General features: G+C 40.0%; 2 protein-coding genes across 2 annotated transcripts; both read left to right on the forward strand.

Moving 5' to 3' along the window:
- Nucleotides 1-5,298: 5,298 nt before the first annotated feature.
- Nucleotides 5,299-15,762, forward strand: p4hb (prolyl 4-hydroxylase, beta polypeptide). Its single transcript, XM_008406875.1, has 11 exons — nt 5,299-5,632; nt 7,679-7,885; nt 8,898-9,031; nt 9,167-9,304; nt 11,061-11,165; nt 11,249-11,374; nt 12,138-12,338; nt 12,547-12,667; nt 13,206-13,387; nt 13,745-13,852; nt 14,887-15,762. The coding sequence occupies exons 1-11, from the start codon at nt 5,494-5,496 to the stop codon at nt 14,953-14,955; spliced, it is 1,530 nt and encodes a 509-aa protein (XP_008405097.1). The 5' UTR covers nt 5,299-5,493; the 3' UTR covers nt 14,956-15,762.
- A 2,135-nt stretch (nt 15,763-17,897) lies between these two features.
- Nucleotides 17,898-19,815, forward strand: ppp1r27b (protein phosphatase 1, regulatory subunit 27b). Its single transcript, XM_008406864.2, has 3 exons — nt 17,898-18,481; nt 18,561-18,711; nt 19,276-19,815. The coding sequence occupies exons 1-3, from the start codon at nt 18,253-18,255 to the stop codon at nt 19,397-19,399; spliced, it is 504 nt and encodes a 167-aa protein (XP_008405086.1). The 5' UTR covers nt 17,898-18,252; the 3' UTR covers nt 19,400-19,815.
- Nucleotides 19,816-20,380: the final 565 nt, after the last annotated feature.

Genomic DNA, 20,380 nt, shown 5'->3' on the forward strand with positions numbered 1-20,380 from the left:
CATGCAGGGATTCAAACCCAGGACCTTGTTGCAAACCAATTGAGCCACGGTGGAAGCATATCAGTAGAAACATCAGTGTGATATCCGTCCATCAATGAGCTAGCGAGGGCTTTCATCACTTGAACTAAGCCTGTTTGGTAGAGAAGAATGAGGCAGGGTAAACGGCCAAAGCAATTACTCAACAAATTTTGGTGAGAGTGTGAAGTAAATAGAGGAAGACGCCGTCATTGCGTCACTTTTTTTTTTTTTACAAACCGAAACAGGCCCATTGATGTGTATTGTAAATGTGCAGTTCAACCACGACTCTGGATGAAATGAACTTGGGAAAATGAACGTGGCCGTTGACTCAAACGCAAACCCTAGTAATCTTCTGTGTTCTGTTATTAAAAAATGTGTTGTTTCTGCCGTGCAGTGGAAGTGACTCATACTGTTTTCAACATGTAACAAACAGCTCATCCCGAAATAAATATAACATGTTCATCAATTTGAACACCCCGTTGGTATCTGTGTAATTCATTAAAAACCTGCGTCACATCCGCAGAAGGGCTTTACTGACCTCTGGGGTTTATGATGACAGCAATGGCAACCGAACTTAAACTCAATTATTGTTCCTTTGCTTGTTTTAAAGTGAATATTAATATCCTTTTCCAGCTTTCTCTCCCATCACCTTTATTAAAGCCCCAGAAGGTTTTAATCACAAAAGGTAGAATCTGAGTGGACAAACATAGAAGGTCAGGGATGATTCATTCAGCATGTCCTCATCAATTATCCTGTCCTCCTGCCTCGCAGCCGTCCTGCTTATAAATAAACCTCCTGCTGCATGGATACTAACAGTTTCATCCCTTTCCCTACACTTGTGTGCAAAAAAAATAAATGAAAAAAGCAAATTAATGATGTATTCACATGCTGGTGAAAACTGGAACTGTGTATCCTGGGTGTAGTTATGTGTGTACAATCAACTCTGTTCAGTTTCTCTGTCCCTGTGAAGGAAAAGCATCTCCAGGGCATGATGCTGCCACCAGCTGCTCCTCCAGTTTCTCCAGTCCAGAGAAACTAAACCAAACTGAAAATGAAAATTCTTGAAATTTCTTCCATTCCTCTGTACAGCCCAGATTTTCACATCCACAATATACATTCAGTCTATAGATTATCCTGCCGGAGCTGTGCATCATAGCAGCTCCTCCTGAGTTACCGAGGGCCTGTCTGCATGAGCTGCTTTATTAATTAGGTTAAATTACAAGCTAGTTTAACTTGTGTTTTCTGATTATGTGAACACTTTTAAAAACGTGTCAAACCTGATTTGGTTCACAAAGCCCAATGTTTTGACAATCTGGCACAAGTTCAATTCATCTTTGAAGAGAGAGGAAGTCCTTGGTATGTAGCCTTGTAGCCAAGATAATATAAAAGAAACAATGAGGCAGTGTTCTGCTGTTGTTTATTATAGTTTTACCAACTGTGTCATTCCATTTGCAAGCACTGAATCTGATGTCACATGTTAAAAATACTCATAATCCAGCTGAAACAAAAAAATAATTATTGTACAGAAAATACGTTCAAAAGATGGAGCATCCTAGCATTCTTCTGTAGGTTCTCTCATTTTACTGGGATTACTATCTTTAATTGCAGACATGTTGCAGCTATGTGTACTGAGTGTAGGTGATCTTTACAATGTAAGTAGATAAAATGTTCAAGGACTGTTTGGATTTTTCCAGCACAAGATTGTCCTAAGGCTATATTTGCTTCAAAAGATTGATGACTTTTATGTTGAGTCCCACACAGTAATGGCTTTCCAGGAGATTAAGCTTTCATTTAGCTTTTCTTTTTTAAATTATTCTAATATTCAAGGTGAGTAATAAAGGAAACATTCAAAGCAGCCTTGCATGTAAAAATGTATATTTGAAAGCAGAGTTGGACAAAGGATCTGTGGACTGTCAATATAAGCATTTAAAACATTTTAAAACAACATCCTCAAAAAAAGATTGAACAGAATTTACATGATTTTTTTTAATTTACCGTAATTAACAAACAAATCAGAGATTGTGGAAAATGTTTAATGCAGCAAGGACAAGAAGGTGGAAGAATCACTGCAGCAAGACCCAGTTTTCATCGACACCTGATAGAACCAAAACAACAAGCAATTACTTTGGGAGACTTTTGTCAAGCTCAAAAGTAACATCGATACAATCAGCAAAATGCCAAAAGCATTCACATTAAATATGACATTTTATAGGTATTTACTGTTTGAAACTGAACACAGGTCACCGCAAACAGTAGAATGTTTCTTTTATTTGTGATTTACTCTCTCAGAAGTCCACAATAGTGCATAAAATACATTAGAGGTTTATCGATTCTCACAAACAGTCGTAATGACTCTTGCATCAATGACTTATTGGCTGTTATCTGCTGTCTGGTGCAAAGAACTATTGATTTGGTGGAGGTAACAGCATTTGCCACTACTTGTCAGGACTCTGAACTCTGAAATCACTTATAGTTCTGGGAAAACGTAACATACTCTGTGACAAAAGCAGTCGTCTTTGTTGGCAAATCATCTGAACTTTAGAATCTAAGTAGAATATGTTGCTCTCAGCTGCCCTGTCCTGCTAAAAGCAAGATTATTTCATCAACATTTTGAAATGTTTGTCATTATCACTCTCCTCCCACAAGGTTTTAAATTGGCAGTAAAGCAACAGTATGCCATAATTGAGTGTGATACAAATCTATGCCACACAGATTCAAGAGTGTACTTACAGATGATGGGAATGAAGTTATTTACACTGACTTTCTGGTGATCAACCTTTAAAATCCAGCTTTTTCCAGAGTGGAATACTTAAAAAAAATAAAACAACAACAAATGACTGGCTCAAATACATGCATGCACTCCCAATAATATTTTAATAAATCTATTTTTAGCAAGCTGTAGATAAACATAATGCTTTTAGTACAAACAGAAAGCTTCATGGAGGGATAAGACCAAAGCTGAGCTATCTGTCGGAGGAATCAAGCTAAGGTTGACACTAAATAGGACACAATTTAGTGCTCCAACAAGACAACGAGCCTAGTAACATCATTATTAAAACCCGCTAACATTTAGTTTCTAGCCATGACCCTGTTTAAAATATGTGGAGTAAATTTAAACACAGTGGCTATCTCTGGAAACCAGCCAGTTAAATGAAAAGGGGTCCCACTAGAATTATAACAGAATTATACCTAGAAACTGTGTGGCTTCTTTGCTACTTGTGCAGCCACATTTATCCAAATTTTAGGTTAAAATGTATCATTAACAGACCAAAATTAGCAAGGAACTGTAACTTATCACTGGCTCATTATCTGGACAAATATCTTGTTTAAACTGGCAGCTCACAAAATGTTACTCTTCCATAAGCTTCTTTAATTTTAGAAAATGAAACTGATTGAATGTATCTGTGTGCATTCGTCCCACTGTTTAGCTGTTGCTCTTTGCAACTCAGTCACTATTACCTGAAATGCTTGTTTTCATACATGTTTCCTGGAGAAGTATTTCTGGATCTAATCTCTAACATTACTGGCTGAACAACTTCAAAATTTCCCGGTATAGCCACTCCTCTGTTACGCTGCACACACATGCACTGTTTCTTTAAACTGTGCAGCAAATGTCTTTAAACCTTCCTCTCGACTATTTATCAATTGTCGCTTCACACAGCAATTAAACGTGTAGGTTTAGTCTGTTTTTAGTTTGGAATGTACAAAAATGTAACATCTGTGTAAATTTTCTGGGGTAACATATGTGTTTCTTGATATTATGAATTATTGAAAGAGTCTTCTGTGAACACTTGGCAACATCTTTAAGTCTTCTGCACAAAAAACAAAACTGCTTGAGAAAATGTTTTGTGGTGATACAGGATACAATCACAGGTTGTTAATATCGTAAAGCTTAGTAAAGTTACTTATCATTTAGACTTTGTTTTTTTGGACACACAAAAAAACTTTCTCCACCGAGGGAGAAAGCAGTTGCAGGCAACTGTACAGAGGCAATTGCCTCTGTACAGTTGCCTTATTTGAACCAAACAAAAATCCCAAAATTAGGAAATAGTGTGAATACTCTCATTGCATAAATTAAATGGGAGTGCGGTGCAAATGTGCAGCCCTAATTTCTTCATAGCTTTTCTTTGTGATACCAGATTCTCTTGTATTTTTTCTTGGCTATATAACAAATTTGCTCCTTTCGTGTTGGTGTTTGTGTCCTGAACCAGTTCATTTAATACTTAAGTCAATATCAGAACTATCTTTTATTGCAACTATGAGGCGAGTCTTTCAAGTATTTCTCTAGCAGCTTTGCGCCACCTAGAAAAAATATATTTACTGAGATTAAGTTACACACAGATGAACTTTGTTTAGGGTATGATTTCTAGGTCAATTGTGAAGATCTAATTTAAGGTGGACTGATCCTAAATGTACACCACACTGCTCATGTTTTTATAAAAGATGTTGAAATCCATCTGTAACAGATAATAAGTATTTGATACATTGTTTATTTTTGTTTTCATGTTTTCCGACTTGCAAAAGTTGGAGAGGCCGCAAATTTTTTTCACGAGTTCACCTCAACTTTGAGAGACAGAATCTACAAAAAAAATAAAAATCCATCCCACCTTACAGTTAAATAAGGGTTTTAGTTTGATTATGCCAGTACTTCTCATTTAAACAACTTTTTATTTAATTGGAAATGATGTTAAAGTTTACACAGGTTTACATGCACAACATTGTTTATTGCACCTATAAACTAACTCCCATTTATAATAGCTTGTAAATGTAAATTTATAAGTTTCTCTTTTTAAATATAATTAAACATTTTGATTATAATATAATGAAATCCAGCTGTAATTAGACCACTCCTTACTTATAAATCTGACCTAAAAAAAATACATAAATCTGGAAAAGATCAGGAACAAATGATCGAACGAGTCTAAAAGAAAAAAACCTAAAAGGATTTTAATTTATTTTTTAAGAGAAAAAAACCCTGACTGAAAAGAAAAATGTTAGAAAAATCGTGGTAGATCGGGACTTGTCGTATTTTTATTTTATTTATCTTTTATTTGCAAGCTGCAAAACATAGCAAAAAATGCGAATTATTTAAATATTATGTTTGAATAATAATGAAATACGGTGTATGTTTTGATGAAGCATCATCCCGTCCTCACAGCGGCTGTTTTCTTCTCGGCTGCAGTGTTTCGTGGAGCCTACTTTTCACTTCCAGGTGCAGCCTGCTGTGGTCCAGTCACATTTCAACACGAACTGCTTTCGGCCCCATAAATGCGCATGCGCACTGCAGTTGACCCCTCCGGTTTTCTGCGTGCACTGCCACGTTAGTAGCGGTAGACACAAAAATACCAGCTACTCTCCCAACCCTAAACAAGAAAACAAAAACTCACAAATTGATACGAATTTATCTACTAACTCGCAACCAATTGCGTCTGCAGCATTCGTCTCTGTATTTAAGAAGAAAACTCGACGGTAACTATGTTTAAGTTTTGGCTGCTGTGTACACTGGCCGTTGCCAGCAGGGCTGACATCGCAGAAGAAGAAGATGTCTTGGTGCTGAAGAAAAGTAACTTCGACGAGGCTCTCCTGGCTCATCCCAACCTCTTGGTTGAGTTCTGTAAGTATCCCAGGCTGCTAACGGACACAAGCTGCACTTTTCGTTGTTAAGGTTAGCGTTGAACTTCCAGGTTTTAGGTTGCAGGTAGGAACTGCTAACACACAAGACGCATATGTTTTGATAAATTCTGCATCAGTTAGCTTACTTGGCTAACTACTTTTTAAACTTTTTAGGGGGGAAATCTAGACATTGCATTTCAGATGGTATGCTTTCTTTCTTTGGCAGGCGTTCTGGTTCAATTTGACAAGCTAGCAAAAAAAAAAAAAGACAAATGTTAGCATTTTTTTGGTCATGGGTAAAATGAAATGCTAAATTAATTTGAGCATTTAATCGTTGATGAGATAAACTTTGTTCCTGGGATATTCTGGTTAACTGCCTCTTTATTATTATCGCCTTGAGTTAATGAGAAAAGAGCTGTAAGTTTCGATTGCCAGTTGTGGCTTCGCACAAGTACTTTCAGATTTAATTAACCCCTTTATGGGTCATAAACAGCCCCAGTTAAATAAGTGAGAACATGGTTGGATCTGCGTTGAACCAGATCAGTTCTTGAATGCTTACACCAAACCCTGACGGGCCATCCGGGCCCATCCCGCTACACTTTTGTCAGATTGTTGGGACCTGCTCCGTGGGTTGTGTGACAGCAGTGTGGACCAGTCAAACGGGGCCGTGGGCCGACACCGACCAATGAGCACCGGGTGAGCAGTAGACCAAATGCCCACGTACGTCCTCAGCTGGGCGGGGATCACGGGTTGTGTGCAGCTAGGTTGACGTGTACTTTACAAAAGTTCATGTACGCGTGCACGTTTACGTTGACTGGACTCGGACAAGGAAGTTTTGCTCACTCACAAGTGATGCAAGGCTTTCGACTTAATTAGACGTGTCACTTCTGATGGGCCTGCCATCTGGTTGGAATGTGCAAAGATGGCCTCTAAAGGACCCTTTTGAACTAATCATAGGTTCTTTGTCCATCCCTTTTCTCTTTACTTTCAATAATCTGTTGAGTAAAATTCAAACATGCAGTTTAAATTAACTGGAATAGTAGATTCACTTTACAGTAAGAGTCTGACCTGAATTAACCTGCAGCATATAATTAAGACGGAGTAGATGCTCTTTAGTAATTCCTCACTGGAAAGTTTCAAATGTATTGTGTATGCATTTCCTCAATCAGGAATGTAAAAAATATGTAAATATTTCTGCCTCACTAAAAGCATGTCGATGTGAAAACTAAAGTACAACACTGGTGGAGAGGAGGAAGTGTCAGTAAAATGCAGGATTCATACAGTTTGGATACTTAACACGGTTTATGAAAAGATGAGTCATTATTTTCTCTGCTTCTAATAAATGTATTATCCTGAAGTGAAAATTAGCGCAACCCTTTAATAAAAAAAAGAGAGGTTAGTTTACCAGAATTGATATTTGCCTAATGCATAAGTTCTGCTTGGTTTTTGTTACAAAGAATCTCATCAGGGAAAGACATCTGACTTTTTGCAAATTAAATCCATTTTCTTGAGTCAAAAACTTCTGATGAAATAACCATTTAATGGAGGAACCTCATACAATGTATCATCGTGTTCTGTGCAAATGAATATTGCATAGAAAAATTAGACAAGCTAGCTCGTCAGTTTAAAACCAAATTTTCTCTAATCGGTTAACGTTCTTGCCACTTGTTTATAAAACGATTTAAAATTATACTCGCCTGACATCCACATGCATCCGAGATGAAACGTTGCCCTTCATTCTTCAAAAGCAACAGAAGCTCCAGCACTCACAAGATTTGTTTCTGGTCATTAAAAAACATTAAAAAGTTAAACTTTCCCAAAATGTATGGGGGCAAGACAGTGTGTCACAGTTTATTTACTTATACATCGCATGTACAGTTTTTTGTTTTTAAATCAAACCTCTGTTTAGATACGTTTATCTTTCTCTGCTGTACCACTCCCTACAGTTGAATTCTCCTGAATGAAGATGATCTGTGACTCCCACTTTGTCTTTCTGCTCATATGTTGCTGCAACGACCCATGAAATCCTCTTTATTGCTCCCCACAGATGCACCATGGTGTGGCCACTGCAAGGCCCTGGCTCCAGAGTACGCCAAGGCTGCCGGCCTGCTGAAGGCCGAGGGCTCAGAAATCCGCCTCGGCAAAGTGGACGCCACCGAAGAAAGCGAGCTAGCTCAGGAGTACGGTGTTCGGGGGTACCCCACCATCAAGTTCTTCAAGGGTGGAGAGAAGGAGTCTCCCAAGGAGTACTCTGGTGAGTGATGCAGTCACTGGGAACCTACTCATCCATATCAACCTGGTATTTGTAGATAATCTGTCTGGATTTTTAGCTGCTTGCAGATTTTACAGTAATTTGTCTTAATCACTACTTGAATAATTTCAGCAGCGATAACGTGTCGTAATTTTAGATGAGGTCTTCCCAGAACAAGAAGTGTTGTGCTTTAAAATGATCTGAAAATATGATCATGAATGGTTCAAAGCCCGGCCTGCAGACTCTTTTCACTCTGGCAATTTGACCCACAGAACAGCATCAAAAAGTAAGCCGACCAATCAGAGCGCAGGGGGGGCCGGGCTTCCTCAGCACGTTCCCCTCATGCTGCAGCTGAGTCGGGGCAGACCTATGTGCATTTCTTCACGTCGTCTCTTCGGCTGGCTTGCATCTGACTCCTTTAGGAAAGGGAGGGGAGGGAGAAGCTTGGAGGTGGTTTTGTGGAAGTGACTACTGTGGGTTGGACCTAGTATTTTTGACTTAACCGCCTCCCACATGCAGCTCAACCAGGACCGCAAGCACTGTATCTGAGAAATTGCTACTTTGTTGCAGCACCTGTTTTGTTCACCAGTGAAATATCTAAGTTTAGATTAATAACATCAGTTTTATAAATTCCTTGCCCCACTTTTTTACTTTTTTTCTCTTTTTTTCTCCATCATCAAAACCCTGAACAGTTTGGGGGTGAAAACAATTTTCATAAACAATCAGCCCTGTTTTTTTGTTTTTTTTTACAAATTTAAACATGAAATGACGGTTCATTTAAATTTTGGGTTGAAAACAAACTTCACTTCCACTTGAAGCACTTTGAAGTTTTTGCTAGAAATTGCAGAAGTTTCTGCTGTCGTTTTCACTGTCAAAGCCACTGAAGCGTTCTCACAAGCACTCATGGTTCCTTTTGTCAGTTTACCCACATTGGAAACTATGCTATAATTTCAGATTCACTGCATCTGACTGAACTTCTTGCACACTTATTGATGGTCTCTTTATTTTTCGACAGCTGGCAGGCAGGCAGATGACATCGTCAACTGGCTGAAGAAGCGCACAGGGCCTGCTGTCGCCACCCTGACCGAGTTCACTGCAGCAGAGTCCCTGATTGCTGATAATGAGGTGGCAGTCATTGGATTCTTTAAGGTGGGTTTCCAGAACAGAAGTATTTGGGCCCAATCTTCCTTTTAAGCCCGACATAAGGCCCATAATACAGGTTAAGCCTCTGTCTTTAAGACTTGTACAAAACTTGCTGAATGCTACTGTTTTCTTTGTTTACAGGATGCCGAGTCTGCTGACGCCAAAGCCTTGGAAAAAGCAGCTGAAGCCATGGATGATGTTCCCTTCGCCATGACCTCCAGTGACGAAATTTACTCAAAGTTTGAGGTGTCCAAAGATGGCGTCATCCTCTTCAAAAAGGTGACTTTCTACTTGGAGAGATTTAAAATTGAGCGGTGCATTAAGCCAGTTGATCTGATTTTACAAAATATCTAAGATGCAGCTTCTAAAGTGTTTGAGGTCGAGTTGAGGTCCACTGAATGTAGGTCATCTTTTTTTGCTTATGTAATGGAGGCATGTGAAATGGTGATCTAGCCGTGGAAGGCGTCTTGCTGGTGTTTTATCTACACCTTCAGGAATTTGATGCTTCAAACAAAGTGTCAAATATCTGTTGCCACTCCTAGTTCCTCTGAGGTCATTCAACGTCTTGGATGTTGGGTTATGTTGCTTGACCCAACTAATGACTGACTTGGCGGTATTAAGCTGTTTGCTGTATTAGGGAATGGTCTGCCTTTCCAAGCACCACTCTATATTGACTAATGAATTTATTGACTTAAATGCCATATCCTTTTATCAGAGTTTCGTTATTTTGGAGTTGCTTAGTCATTAAACCTTAAACTGGTGTAATGACCACTGATCATCCCAATCTGAGTTTTGTGTTGTAGGTATAAAGTGACTGACTTGCCATATTAAAAGTGGCTCCAGTTTTTAAGATGAAAAACTTAAATCTTTAAGACCATGAAGCCATCCAGAGATTTTGTGTAAATTAAAAAAAATAAAAGAAAATCCTTGTACGCTATTTACATGTAGAAGGTTTCATTTGTGTTTTTTTTTTTTTTTTGTTTGGTAGGGATGAGATGTTGGTAATCAAGAAAATCAGTAAATGGTTTCCTTTCTCTCTTTTGCGTGACTTTCTCACTTTGCTTTAATTGTAGTTGTGCACTGCACATAGTGCACTTATTCGGATATGCTGGGCCTTGAGGTCCTTTTATGAGCAGAACAATCAACTTGTGTGAGATTGTGATTTGTCAGATTGGGTCAAAGTACAAAGGATCAGTTACAGAAATGAAGTAATCAAATGTCCGTTTTTTTCAAATGCTTTAAAAAAAAAAAACTTTTGTCTTGAGCTTTTTGGGGACTGCAGCTTATGATTCTATTCTTCATGAATGCTTTTCATTTAGTCTATAAAATATCTTGCAGAGCACACAAGTTTTCAATGTTATGAAAAGATACCGAAGTTTAGCATTACAATGTCCACTCCAACCAGGTCATTTTACGGTGAGCTCTGGCTGATCATAAGTTAAATAAAAGGCTGTGACAAAGTGTATTTAGGAAATTGAGCTGCACTCTACAGGTGTGTCTCAAATTTCAAATATTGTGACAATTTTTGAACTTTCAATCCAGAAAGCAAAACCCATATTAAAGATTACACTGTGAAGTATTTCAAACCTTTATATTGATTATGGCTTAACTTTTGATTGTAGTGCTGTTGATGATTTCTCATGTTAGGACTTGTACCGGTGCTTCCATTTTCTGCCTCTGCTGAGCGGCCAGAGGTTCATACTGATAAACTTACTTTAATCCAAAGGTTGCAGTTGGTAAACCCTCCTAAAGTAGGGGATCAGCTCAATAAACAGCCAGTGGATTTTAGCTTGTTTATTGCAACTGGGATTTGGTTTTAGGTTTCAGTGCTTAGAAGGTTATCCTCTGCTATTGTGTGCCAGCAAGAGCCACTTGGCAGAGAGCTACAGCTGCTATTCTTGATGCCCAATAAACGGCCTGTTTGGTCTGCAGAGAGTTGGATGATTTTAGAGCAGTTTGCTGGTTCACAGGCAGATTAGCTTTGACACCAGGTGGTTAATATTTGCATCTAAGTGTTTCCATGTTTTCTTGACAGTTCGATGAAGGTCGCAATTCCTTCGATGGAGAGCTGACGAAGGAGAAGCTCTTGGCTTTTGTTAAGGCCAACCAGCTGCCGCTGGTCATTGAGTTCACCGAGCAGGTAAAATTAAACCAAGACGGTTCTCCCTTCATACTATTGATACACTTTTAATGTATTAATACATTCATCTTTTCCTATTGCAGACCGCCCCAAAAATCTTTGGCGGAGACATAAAGTCCCACATCCTCATGTTCCTGCCCAAAGCTGCTTCTGACTTCCAGGACAAAATGGACCACTTTAAGAAAGCTGCTGAGGGATTCAAGGGTCAGGTAGGTCAACCCTCAGGATAACCAAATGATGTTACTGAAAGTTATAAGTTATAGAATCGACAGTGTTTAACTGTTTACATAAAGCAACAGATTTATTTTGAATATTCAATACCTGGTTTTTAAAATTCAGATCATAAATTTAAAAACCTCATATTTGGGTCTTGAATGCGTTCAGGTTTTCTTCTTGTTCTAGCTCAGAAAATGTATTAAGTTGCCTCTTGGACATTTACTTGGAGAAATGCACTATAAGCCTGCATCCAGTGTTATTTAATGCTGCTGAGCAATTTGGTTAACAAAACCACAAGATGAAGGTTAGCAGATGCTGTCAGAGGGAGTTTAATCTGTCTGCTTTACCTGTAAAGCAAATTTTCTTAAAGCAGGGCTATTGTAGTTTATTTGGGTAGTTAATAAAAATGTCTTTGTTTTACTGTAAAAACAATATACGCCTGAAGCTGGGGTGATGGTTGTATTTAATTTTAAGTTAAATGACGGTTGTTATTTAAATCTTTATTAGGCTTGGCTTCAATTTTATCTTGATTTGTGTGGTTCTTAAACAGGCAAATGATGCAACAGTCTTGTCTTGTTGCTAGGTGATCTGGAATTGTATAAAATGGCAGCCTCTTTATGAGAACCTGCATTTATTTAACCTCATGGGTAACCTTAATGAAATAACTTTTCATTAGTTGGACCTTTTAAAAACATTAAGCTATTGTAAGTTTTCCATGGAATAAGTCAGGCGTTTATCTCCCGACTCTGTGTCCAGATCCTGTTCATCTTCATCGACAGCGACATCGACGACAACCAGCGCATCCTGGAGTTCTTCGGCCTGAAGAAAGAGGACTGCCCCGCCATCCGCCTCATCACGCTGGAGGACGAGATGACCAAGTACAAGCCTGAGAGCAGCGACATCACGGCAAAGAGCATCATAGAGTTCTGCACGCTGTTCGTCGAGGGCAAACTAAAGGTGAAGCCCTGAGAGGCTGCTTGTAGCAGCAGCGGTGGCTATAGATAGTTTACCATCCAATGGCTCCTTTTAACCGTTATAAATATGTAGCATAGTGTGAACATTTTTAGCCACACGGTATGCACCACCTCTTATTTTATTTTTGTTTGAGTTGTATTCTAGTTGGTGCCAAAATGCAACCAGAACTTTCCTCTTAACTGTTTTGCAGGCCCACCTCATGAGCCAGGACATCCCTGAAGACTGGGACAAGACCCCCGTCAAGGTCCTGGTGGGCAAAAACTTCGAGGAGGTTGCATTCAACCCTACTAAGAACGTCTTTGTTGAATTCTGTAAGAAATCATTTTACTTGTATGACTGTTTTTAGCCTTTTATTTTTATTATTAAAGCTTAATTCCTCAAAGGCAAATGACCAGACATCCATCTTCAGTCTGAAACTTTAATTCTTTGTAAGCCTGTCTCGAATATCTAAGAGTTGACTTCAGGTGCTCTTTGTGCCCCGTCAGCTCCACTTCCTGCCAGGCTCTAATGCTGCAAAGATAAATATAGCAGCAGGAGTATTTTATACCCATCCCAGTCCAAATGGGTTTTATTTTTGGGATCGTTTTCCACGTCTGGCTGTTGAAATGCAGCTGATGGCCAGTATGGCACAGCTGGGGAAAAGCTTATATTTTCTGACTGGTCGTGAACATGTGGAAAATTTCTGGCAGTCAGAGTGAAGTTGAGGTTTGCACTTTACAGCATATTTAGAACCCGAATTAACATGCAGAAAGTGTAAAAAGTGTAAACTTGGGTTTCTCTGGATCTACTACAGTCAATACTGCAATAATATTAAAATTGATGCTAAAGAAACATGGCGCTGCGTTCCAGATGCTCCTTGGTGTGGGCACTGCAAACAGCTGGCTCCCATCTGGGAGCAGCTGGGAGAGAAGTACAAGGACAGCAGTGACATCATCGTGGCCAAGATGGACTCCACGGCCAACGAGATCGAAGAGGTCAAAGTCCACAGCTTCCCTACGCTAAAGTTCTTCCCTGCAGCAGAGGGTCGCGAGGTAATCCTTCCATAACTTGCATGAAATCGGACTAGAACAAAGACTGCTTTTACAAGCACAAATTATTACTTTTTAAAATATAGATGAACTGCTGGTGATTATATCCACATGGACCACAAAATGCCTTTGCTAAAGACAAAAGGCTGTGCTGCAATGAAACATGGAAAGTTAAGTGGAAGAAAAAAGCCCAACTATACTGTACCATACGCTGACAGTTCTGTTACTAAAAAGAATTAGTTTTAAACGTTAAATTTGCGACACACCTGTATATCCTCAGCATGTTGAAGCCACATGGCTTCTCATTTCCATTGCATTCTCTGACCTGATTAATGTGCTTTTACTACTTGTGGTCAACAGGTGATTGATTATAATGGAGAGAGAACGCTGGAGGGCTTCACAAAGTTCTTGGAGAGCGGTGGTAAAGATGGAGGCGCTCCTGCAGGAGACGACGACATCGATACAGATGTGAGTTTGTGAGCTGACTAAAGCCGACCCTGAATCCTGAGCTTCAGGGTTGCAGCTTCATGAGAAATAGTTGATGGAAAAGTTTCGACCTTTTTAGTTTAAAAACAAATACTACCCTTTGTTTTTGCACATGACATTTTTCAGTTTTAGTTTATCTATGTAAATGGTTAAATAAGGGAAGGCCAGTGCAAAAACTTTGCAAAAATCCACGTCTTCCCAGTTTTTTCACTTTGAAATATCTTCAGACAATGAATGTATACAAGTGTAGACTGTCTGCATTAGTTTAAACCAAATGTATATTTTCACATATCTGCAGTATCAGGGTGGGAGTTAAAGAACCACAAAGACAAAAAATTACATCTTGCGACTCTTTAGAAGTTGACAACCTTTAAACTTTACTGTCAACATCATTGCTGCAGCTTACTTGGTTGGAGATGCAGACTGATCTACTCGACTCTAAAGTTTCCTCCGTGGCACAGTGGGACAGTCGCATAAACATTTGTGTGGGTGGGGTGGGGGTTCCTCCATATTAACACCTGCCTGTCTCACAATGAGCCCACCACAGCCCCCCTACTCAGAGGTCTAATTGCAGCTGTCTGGTCAGCTGTCACTGGGCTTTCTGTGGAGACCTGAGCCTCCTGTTGGCGCTGCACGTGCCTCGTTCAGCTTGAACTAGAGTGGTTGGGGGTTACAATAAATGTTTTGAAATTCTGCGTAGTTGCTGCAATTTCTTTTCACTTTAGTCGCTTCTCCACATATACCTAATGATTGTATAGCTTGTACTGCCTTAAACATTTAGACTTTAAGACCATTTCATTGCACAAACATTATGCAGTTTTTGGGATCTGTAAAGGATGGCTTTATTGCCTCAAAATGTTGTAGTGCAGGAATGAATAAAAGTCAAATTTTCTTTAAATTCCTTTTGAAGTTGCTCTATAAGGGTTTGAACCTTCACTTCAGGCAACCACTATATTTAAACAGGCACGTGTTTGCATGAAGTTGCCAGTGTTCTGACCACTGTTGTTCACACTCAGGAGTTGGAAGATGTGGATGACTCGGATGGCGAGGACGGTGGCGACGATGATGGACACGACGAGTTGTAAGAGCTGCAGGGAGAGAGAGAGAGAGAGAGAGAGGGCGAGAGGAGACCCACCCCAACCTTTCCAACCAGTCACCACCACCTTTGCTTCCTCGTGGACCTTCCCTGTCCTGTGAACATTAACAGTCCACCTTAAACTGTCCTTCAGTAAAGCTAGCCTGAGAACCAACCAGTCTGACCATCCAAGGCTGGTTCGGCAGTTTTTTTTTTTGGTGTTCATCTAAATTTTAATTTAGCACGTTCTGCCCAGACTGGTCTCGTTCCTCCTGCGGGATCCTTGGGACAGTGACCCCCAATGCCTTGTACACAAGGCTCCTCATCACAGCCTTGTATATTTTTGACCAAATGATTTAAGAACAAAAAATGGCACTGATGTCCAGTTTTTGAAATGCTAATTTTTCCAACAGGTTTATGACTCCCATCTGTACAACGACAAAATGGTTTGAGCTGAATGAAATGATGTGCAAGCTGAAGGTTTGGGGGCTGCCAGTGTTCTCCCTCTTATAGAAATCCAGAGGACCATTGGGTTTTGTAAGGACTGTCTCAGGGGACAAGGGGCCATCCTTAATTTTTTTATTTTATTTTTTTATATCTATTTTTTTTAAGTAAACTCAGTGTAGCACACAGTGAACCCCTCCCCCTCACATCTGTAGCCGAGACCAGTCATTTTCTATCTTCCAGCAGGGGGTTGGGTGCCATTTTTTCATTCCCACATATTTCAGTTCTTTTTCCTCATGTCAGCATATCTACTGACTTATTTTTGCTTAACAGGAACAGTTGACGTTTGAGTAAAATCTCTTATTTAATTGCATTCACATCGGGGGTATTTGTGTTTTTTATTTTTAATTTAGGACTTATGCTTATTGTACCATCGTGCCCAACTGTTGCTGGGCGGTTGGCCCTTTTAGGGCCGAGATGGCCCTTACTCACCCTCTCAGACCTGTAGGGTGACCAGAGCCGGTTCTGATGGGTCGCACTGCATTCACGCCTAATTGGAGATTCACTGTGGTTACTGAAGCAGACCGATTGGCGCGGTTTGGTCTGATTGTCGGCTTGTATCTGAAGTGGGGAGGGAACAGGTGCACAGCCCCGCCCCTTACCCACACTGCAGTCTCCTGCTTCTCTTTTGGCTCTACTCGGCACCCATAGTTGCCATGGTGCCGTGTGGAGAATGTTTGCTTGTCTGAAAGAATGTAAACATGTCTGTTTGGGCATAAAGGGGGTTGAGTAGAGTGGGGGACGGGTGTGTTTGTCAACCAGTGTTGGGTTTGGGGGGGGGGACTAACAACCATTCCATCATATTCAAATTAATGTGGAAAATGTGAAATGGTGGTCAATAAAAAAAGAAAAATGGAAATGTGTGGATTTGTGGTGTTTTTGCACTGAAGTCATGAAATGCCACTGCATGTAGTTCTGATTCTGAAATGTATATATAAAGATTTAATTAATTTGATTTGGTAATTTAACTTGCATCTAGTCAAATCTATTGTCTGTAATCTTAAGTAGCTGTAAGTATTTGAGGCTATTATTGTACACCAACATTACACACATTTAAAGACAATTTTCAATAAGTTAAAAAAAATTAAATGGTAAAACTACTCCAGATGTTCTGGCTAAGACTATTGTAAGACTGACTTGACATTTGTCCAGAAGATGGTAATTGAAATCCTTCAAAAGGCCAAGCTGGTGAGAGCTCTATCCAAATGTATCAAAAAACTGAGTAGAAGGAATAATTGGTTAAAAAAAACAGGGGCACAAGAGATGGGCATACTACTCCATCTCTTGTACAATCCCACATTTTGACTGGGATTTGCTTCTCAAGGCTGAGGCTAAAATTAAATTTCATAAGATCAATGAAAATTATACAGAATTCCATCTTTTTTTGATGCTGTCCCATATATTCTGAGGTTTAGTTGAGTTTGCTAATCCAGCACAGTTATGCCATGACTTAAATGAGGTATTAATGTCAGGGGAAACATTAAAATGCTCTTGTAGTTGGCTGCTCTGGTTCTGGGGTCAACACCAGATGATGTGGCTTCTTAAATTACTGTGAAACTTCAAACTTGACCTCCAGCAAACCTGTTACTCTCTCTCCATTCTTCCTTCACTCTGAAATGGGGACCTTCATTTCTAAATAAAATAAACTTTTAATCTAAAACGAGGACTTTGGACCACCAAGCCTTCTGGTATTTTTCTCCTGGGTCCAAATAAAACAATTCTGACATCTCAGATTTAGGCAACAATTTAGCTGCTCCTGAACCAAAGTTGTTTAAAAAGAGCCTTGATAAAGCAGACGCTAAATTAAGTGTGCAGATATATCAAGACACTTTGTATTCAAAATTTGGCAAAGTTAATTTTTTTCTCAGAATTAGATGACAGCACAAAGCTCCCAGAATTAAAAATAATAATGTCCTGGATGTGTCTGTCTGGTGGCTTTTGAAGGCTGCAGCAGTTCGTGAATCTCTTACGAATTTTGACAGTGTTTTGCTTCCCAATCCTGTCAGGGTATCAACTTCAACCACACTTTTTCCTTCCATTTAAACCTAACTTGTCACTGGACTTGTATACAAGTCTCACTTTCATTTGGAGCAGTATGGGCCTGTATGCAATGACAAGTGACCTACATACAAGCATCCATAACCCTTAATCAGTGCATCATTATGTTGGTAAATAATGGAAAATACAGTGTTTTACCAAAGTAAATGAGGTAATTATGAACATACCAAACTTTGCTCTGTAACAACTGAAACTTTAATCTTTATACAATTCATTCTCTGAAATGCTTTAACTCTTATTCAAAGCTGATTCCCAACAAGTAAACAGTAGGATGATGCAAAACAATCTAGAAATTGTCATCAGCTGCCGTGTCACCCTATAACGGTAATCAAACCTGTTTATCAGTTCACTTTACCATCAACAGCCCCTCACCCGATCCTGCCTGGTGTTTACTAGAAACCTCCAGCCTCCTACCTTCCTGTCAGCTGAAGGGATGTCACTGATATATTTAAGTGGACAGCACCAAGAAATGTGATGTTGACCCAGGTCCAGGAGGTTACTGGCCGTTATGTGTGTTGATGTAAGCTGTCTGAAGAGGCTTGTGACTGGTCAGAGGGAGGGAACTGGTTTGAGCCCACTCATCTTCCAAATCTTGCAGCTGATCTTAAAATAGGCCGGCAGGGAGAATAAAAGCCACGGCGAGGAAGCTGCACCCTCAGAGGAGAGGTTGATCCAAGAGAGAGACACACCCCCTAAAGGGACTTACTTAAAGCTTTTGCAAGTTCTTCTGCAACAAGACTCCAGGATGAAGTACTACGAATGCCCCATGTCCCAGACCCTGGGAATCAAAGCTTACAGCCAGCGCTGCAGCCTTCCAGTCACATGCAAGAGCACAGCCTCCCTGAAGCCGGTCCGGAGCGTCCACTTCCCCAACGACGTTGTTTTCCAGGACTGCGTCCGGCACGGCGAGCTGGAGAGGATCGGACGTTTCATCAGGGCCAGCAGGGTCAAGCTGGACACCATTTACCACTCTGGTGAGGGGCCTTTTCAGGATTGTGAGCTTTGAAATCAGGCAAAATTTAAAAACACTAAAAGAGCTCTTTCTCTCAAAAGGAATGGCAGCCATCCACGAGGCAGTCCTGACAGGGAATCTGGAGTGCGTGCAGCTGCTGGTGCACTATGGAGCAGATATCCACCAGAGAGACGAGGAGGGGTGGACCCCGCTGCACATGGCATGCAGCGACGGCTTCCCACACATCGCACGGTGAGCATCCACACCGGTTCATTCAGACTCTGCAGCAAGAGCAGGGAACTCTGGGTGTCATTATGTCATATTTACAGTCAGTGCTGCACAATATGTATGAAGTGCTACTGAATATGGAATGAATCCACAATACATTTCAGATAAATTGTACACTACAGCTCTCATTAAAGTTGTTTGCAATCAGTGTGTGGATTCTCTTATGAGCACAAAATCTTACCAAGTACTTTTGATGTAGTTTCTAGTTTAAATATCTTTGCACACTTGAAATAAGACAAAACTGACTTTCAAGTAACTTTTCACATAGGAGGTTGTTTTAAGTCAATAGTTCCTTAAAATCGATTACTACCAAACAGTACTAATTATTCTAAATAATCTGCCAGCAAAACTAGCTCTTTTTCATCAATATCAAGGAATTGATTTAAAACAAGCTCCTATTTTTCTTGCTGAAAAGTTACTTGTCAGATTCTAAGATATTTGCACTACAAACAGGGACTCAGACAGGGCTTTCCGCTGTGCAGACGCCTCACCTTCACTGACCCGGAGTGTGTCTGGTTTCCCCTTCAGCTACTTTCTGTCGCTGGGCGCCGACCCCGAGCTGGAGAACGAGTGCGGCGAGAAGCCGGCTGACCTCATCGAGCCGGACAACAAGGAGCTGCTGAGGCTCTTTGGGCTGGCGGTCAACGACTGAAGACCCCAGAGGTCCCTTGAGCTCCACAGTCGTCCGAAAGCCGCTGCAGGTTGTTCTGAAAGTTCTTCGGCAGTGACCGGAGAAAGCCGCATCAGTCCAGGTTCCTGGTTTTTGAGCTGCCACAGCTCCAGGAGGGGATGGACGCCGGGTGGACGAAGGGCCGGCAGGCAGAACTGACAGACTCGTCTGATTGGACTGTTTTACTCCAGCAGCACCAACCTGCTGCGTCCTCTCCGCGCCTCAGACCTTTTTATAACTTTGCTTTTTTTATATATATCGTTATCTGAATGTGCAGGAATGTTTGACTTTGTGAAACAAAGCTGTTGCACTTTTTAGTTCCATTTCTAAGATGACTGTCATGTTTATGTTTTTAGCCTTTACCAGCAAGTTTGTTGTTGTGTTTTGATAATTTTTAATTAATTGTACTGTTCATTAACTTGTTTGTCCTTTTTTACTTATTTAAATAAAGTTTATTATTTCCTGATGTCTTTGCTTTACTCTGCAGTGCAGAACATTAAGGATTAACTGAACAGATTTAAGAAAGTTATTTAGCGGACAAGAGAATCAGACGTTTAAGCTAAATACATTTTTAGGAGATGATAAACCAACAGAGCAACTCTGTAAGATCACGTTAAAGTTAGTGTTCCGTTTCCAATGAAACACCATGAATTATAATGGATCAAGGTTGTTCGTTAGTCTTAAATCAACACATATAAGTTTATCTAAACAAAAGAACATTTATTTCAGTAATTCAATTCAAAAAGTGAAACTCGAATGCAGTGCATCCAGAGTATTCCATATTTTGTGTTACAGCCTTATTCCATATTGATTTCAATAAACAACTTAGAAATCACAAATGCGTAAGTATTTTGCTTATGTAAAGTTCCTTGAGGCAACATGTTGTTAATTGGTGCCATTTAAATAAACCTGAATTAATTTTATTTTCCAGCAGCATTTGGCCGTTGGATCAATATCAGTGGT

The sequence above is a fragment of the Poecilia reticulata genome, linkage group LG1, assembly GCF_000633615.1.
Source record: "Poecilia reticulata strain Guanapo linkage group LG1, Guppy_female_1.0+MT, whole genome shotgun sequence".
Taxonomy (NCBI): domain Eukaryota; kingdom Metazoa; phylum Chordata; class Actinopteri; order Cyprinodontiformes; family Poeciliidae; genus Poecilia; species Poecilia reticulata.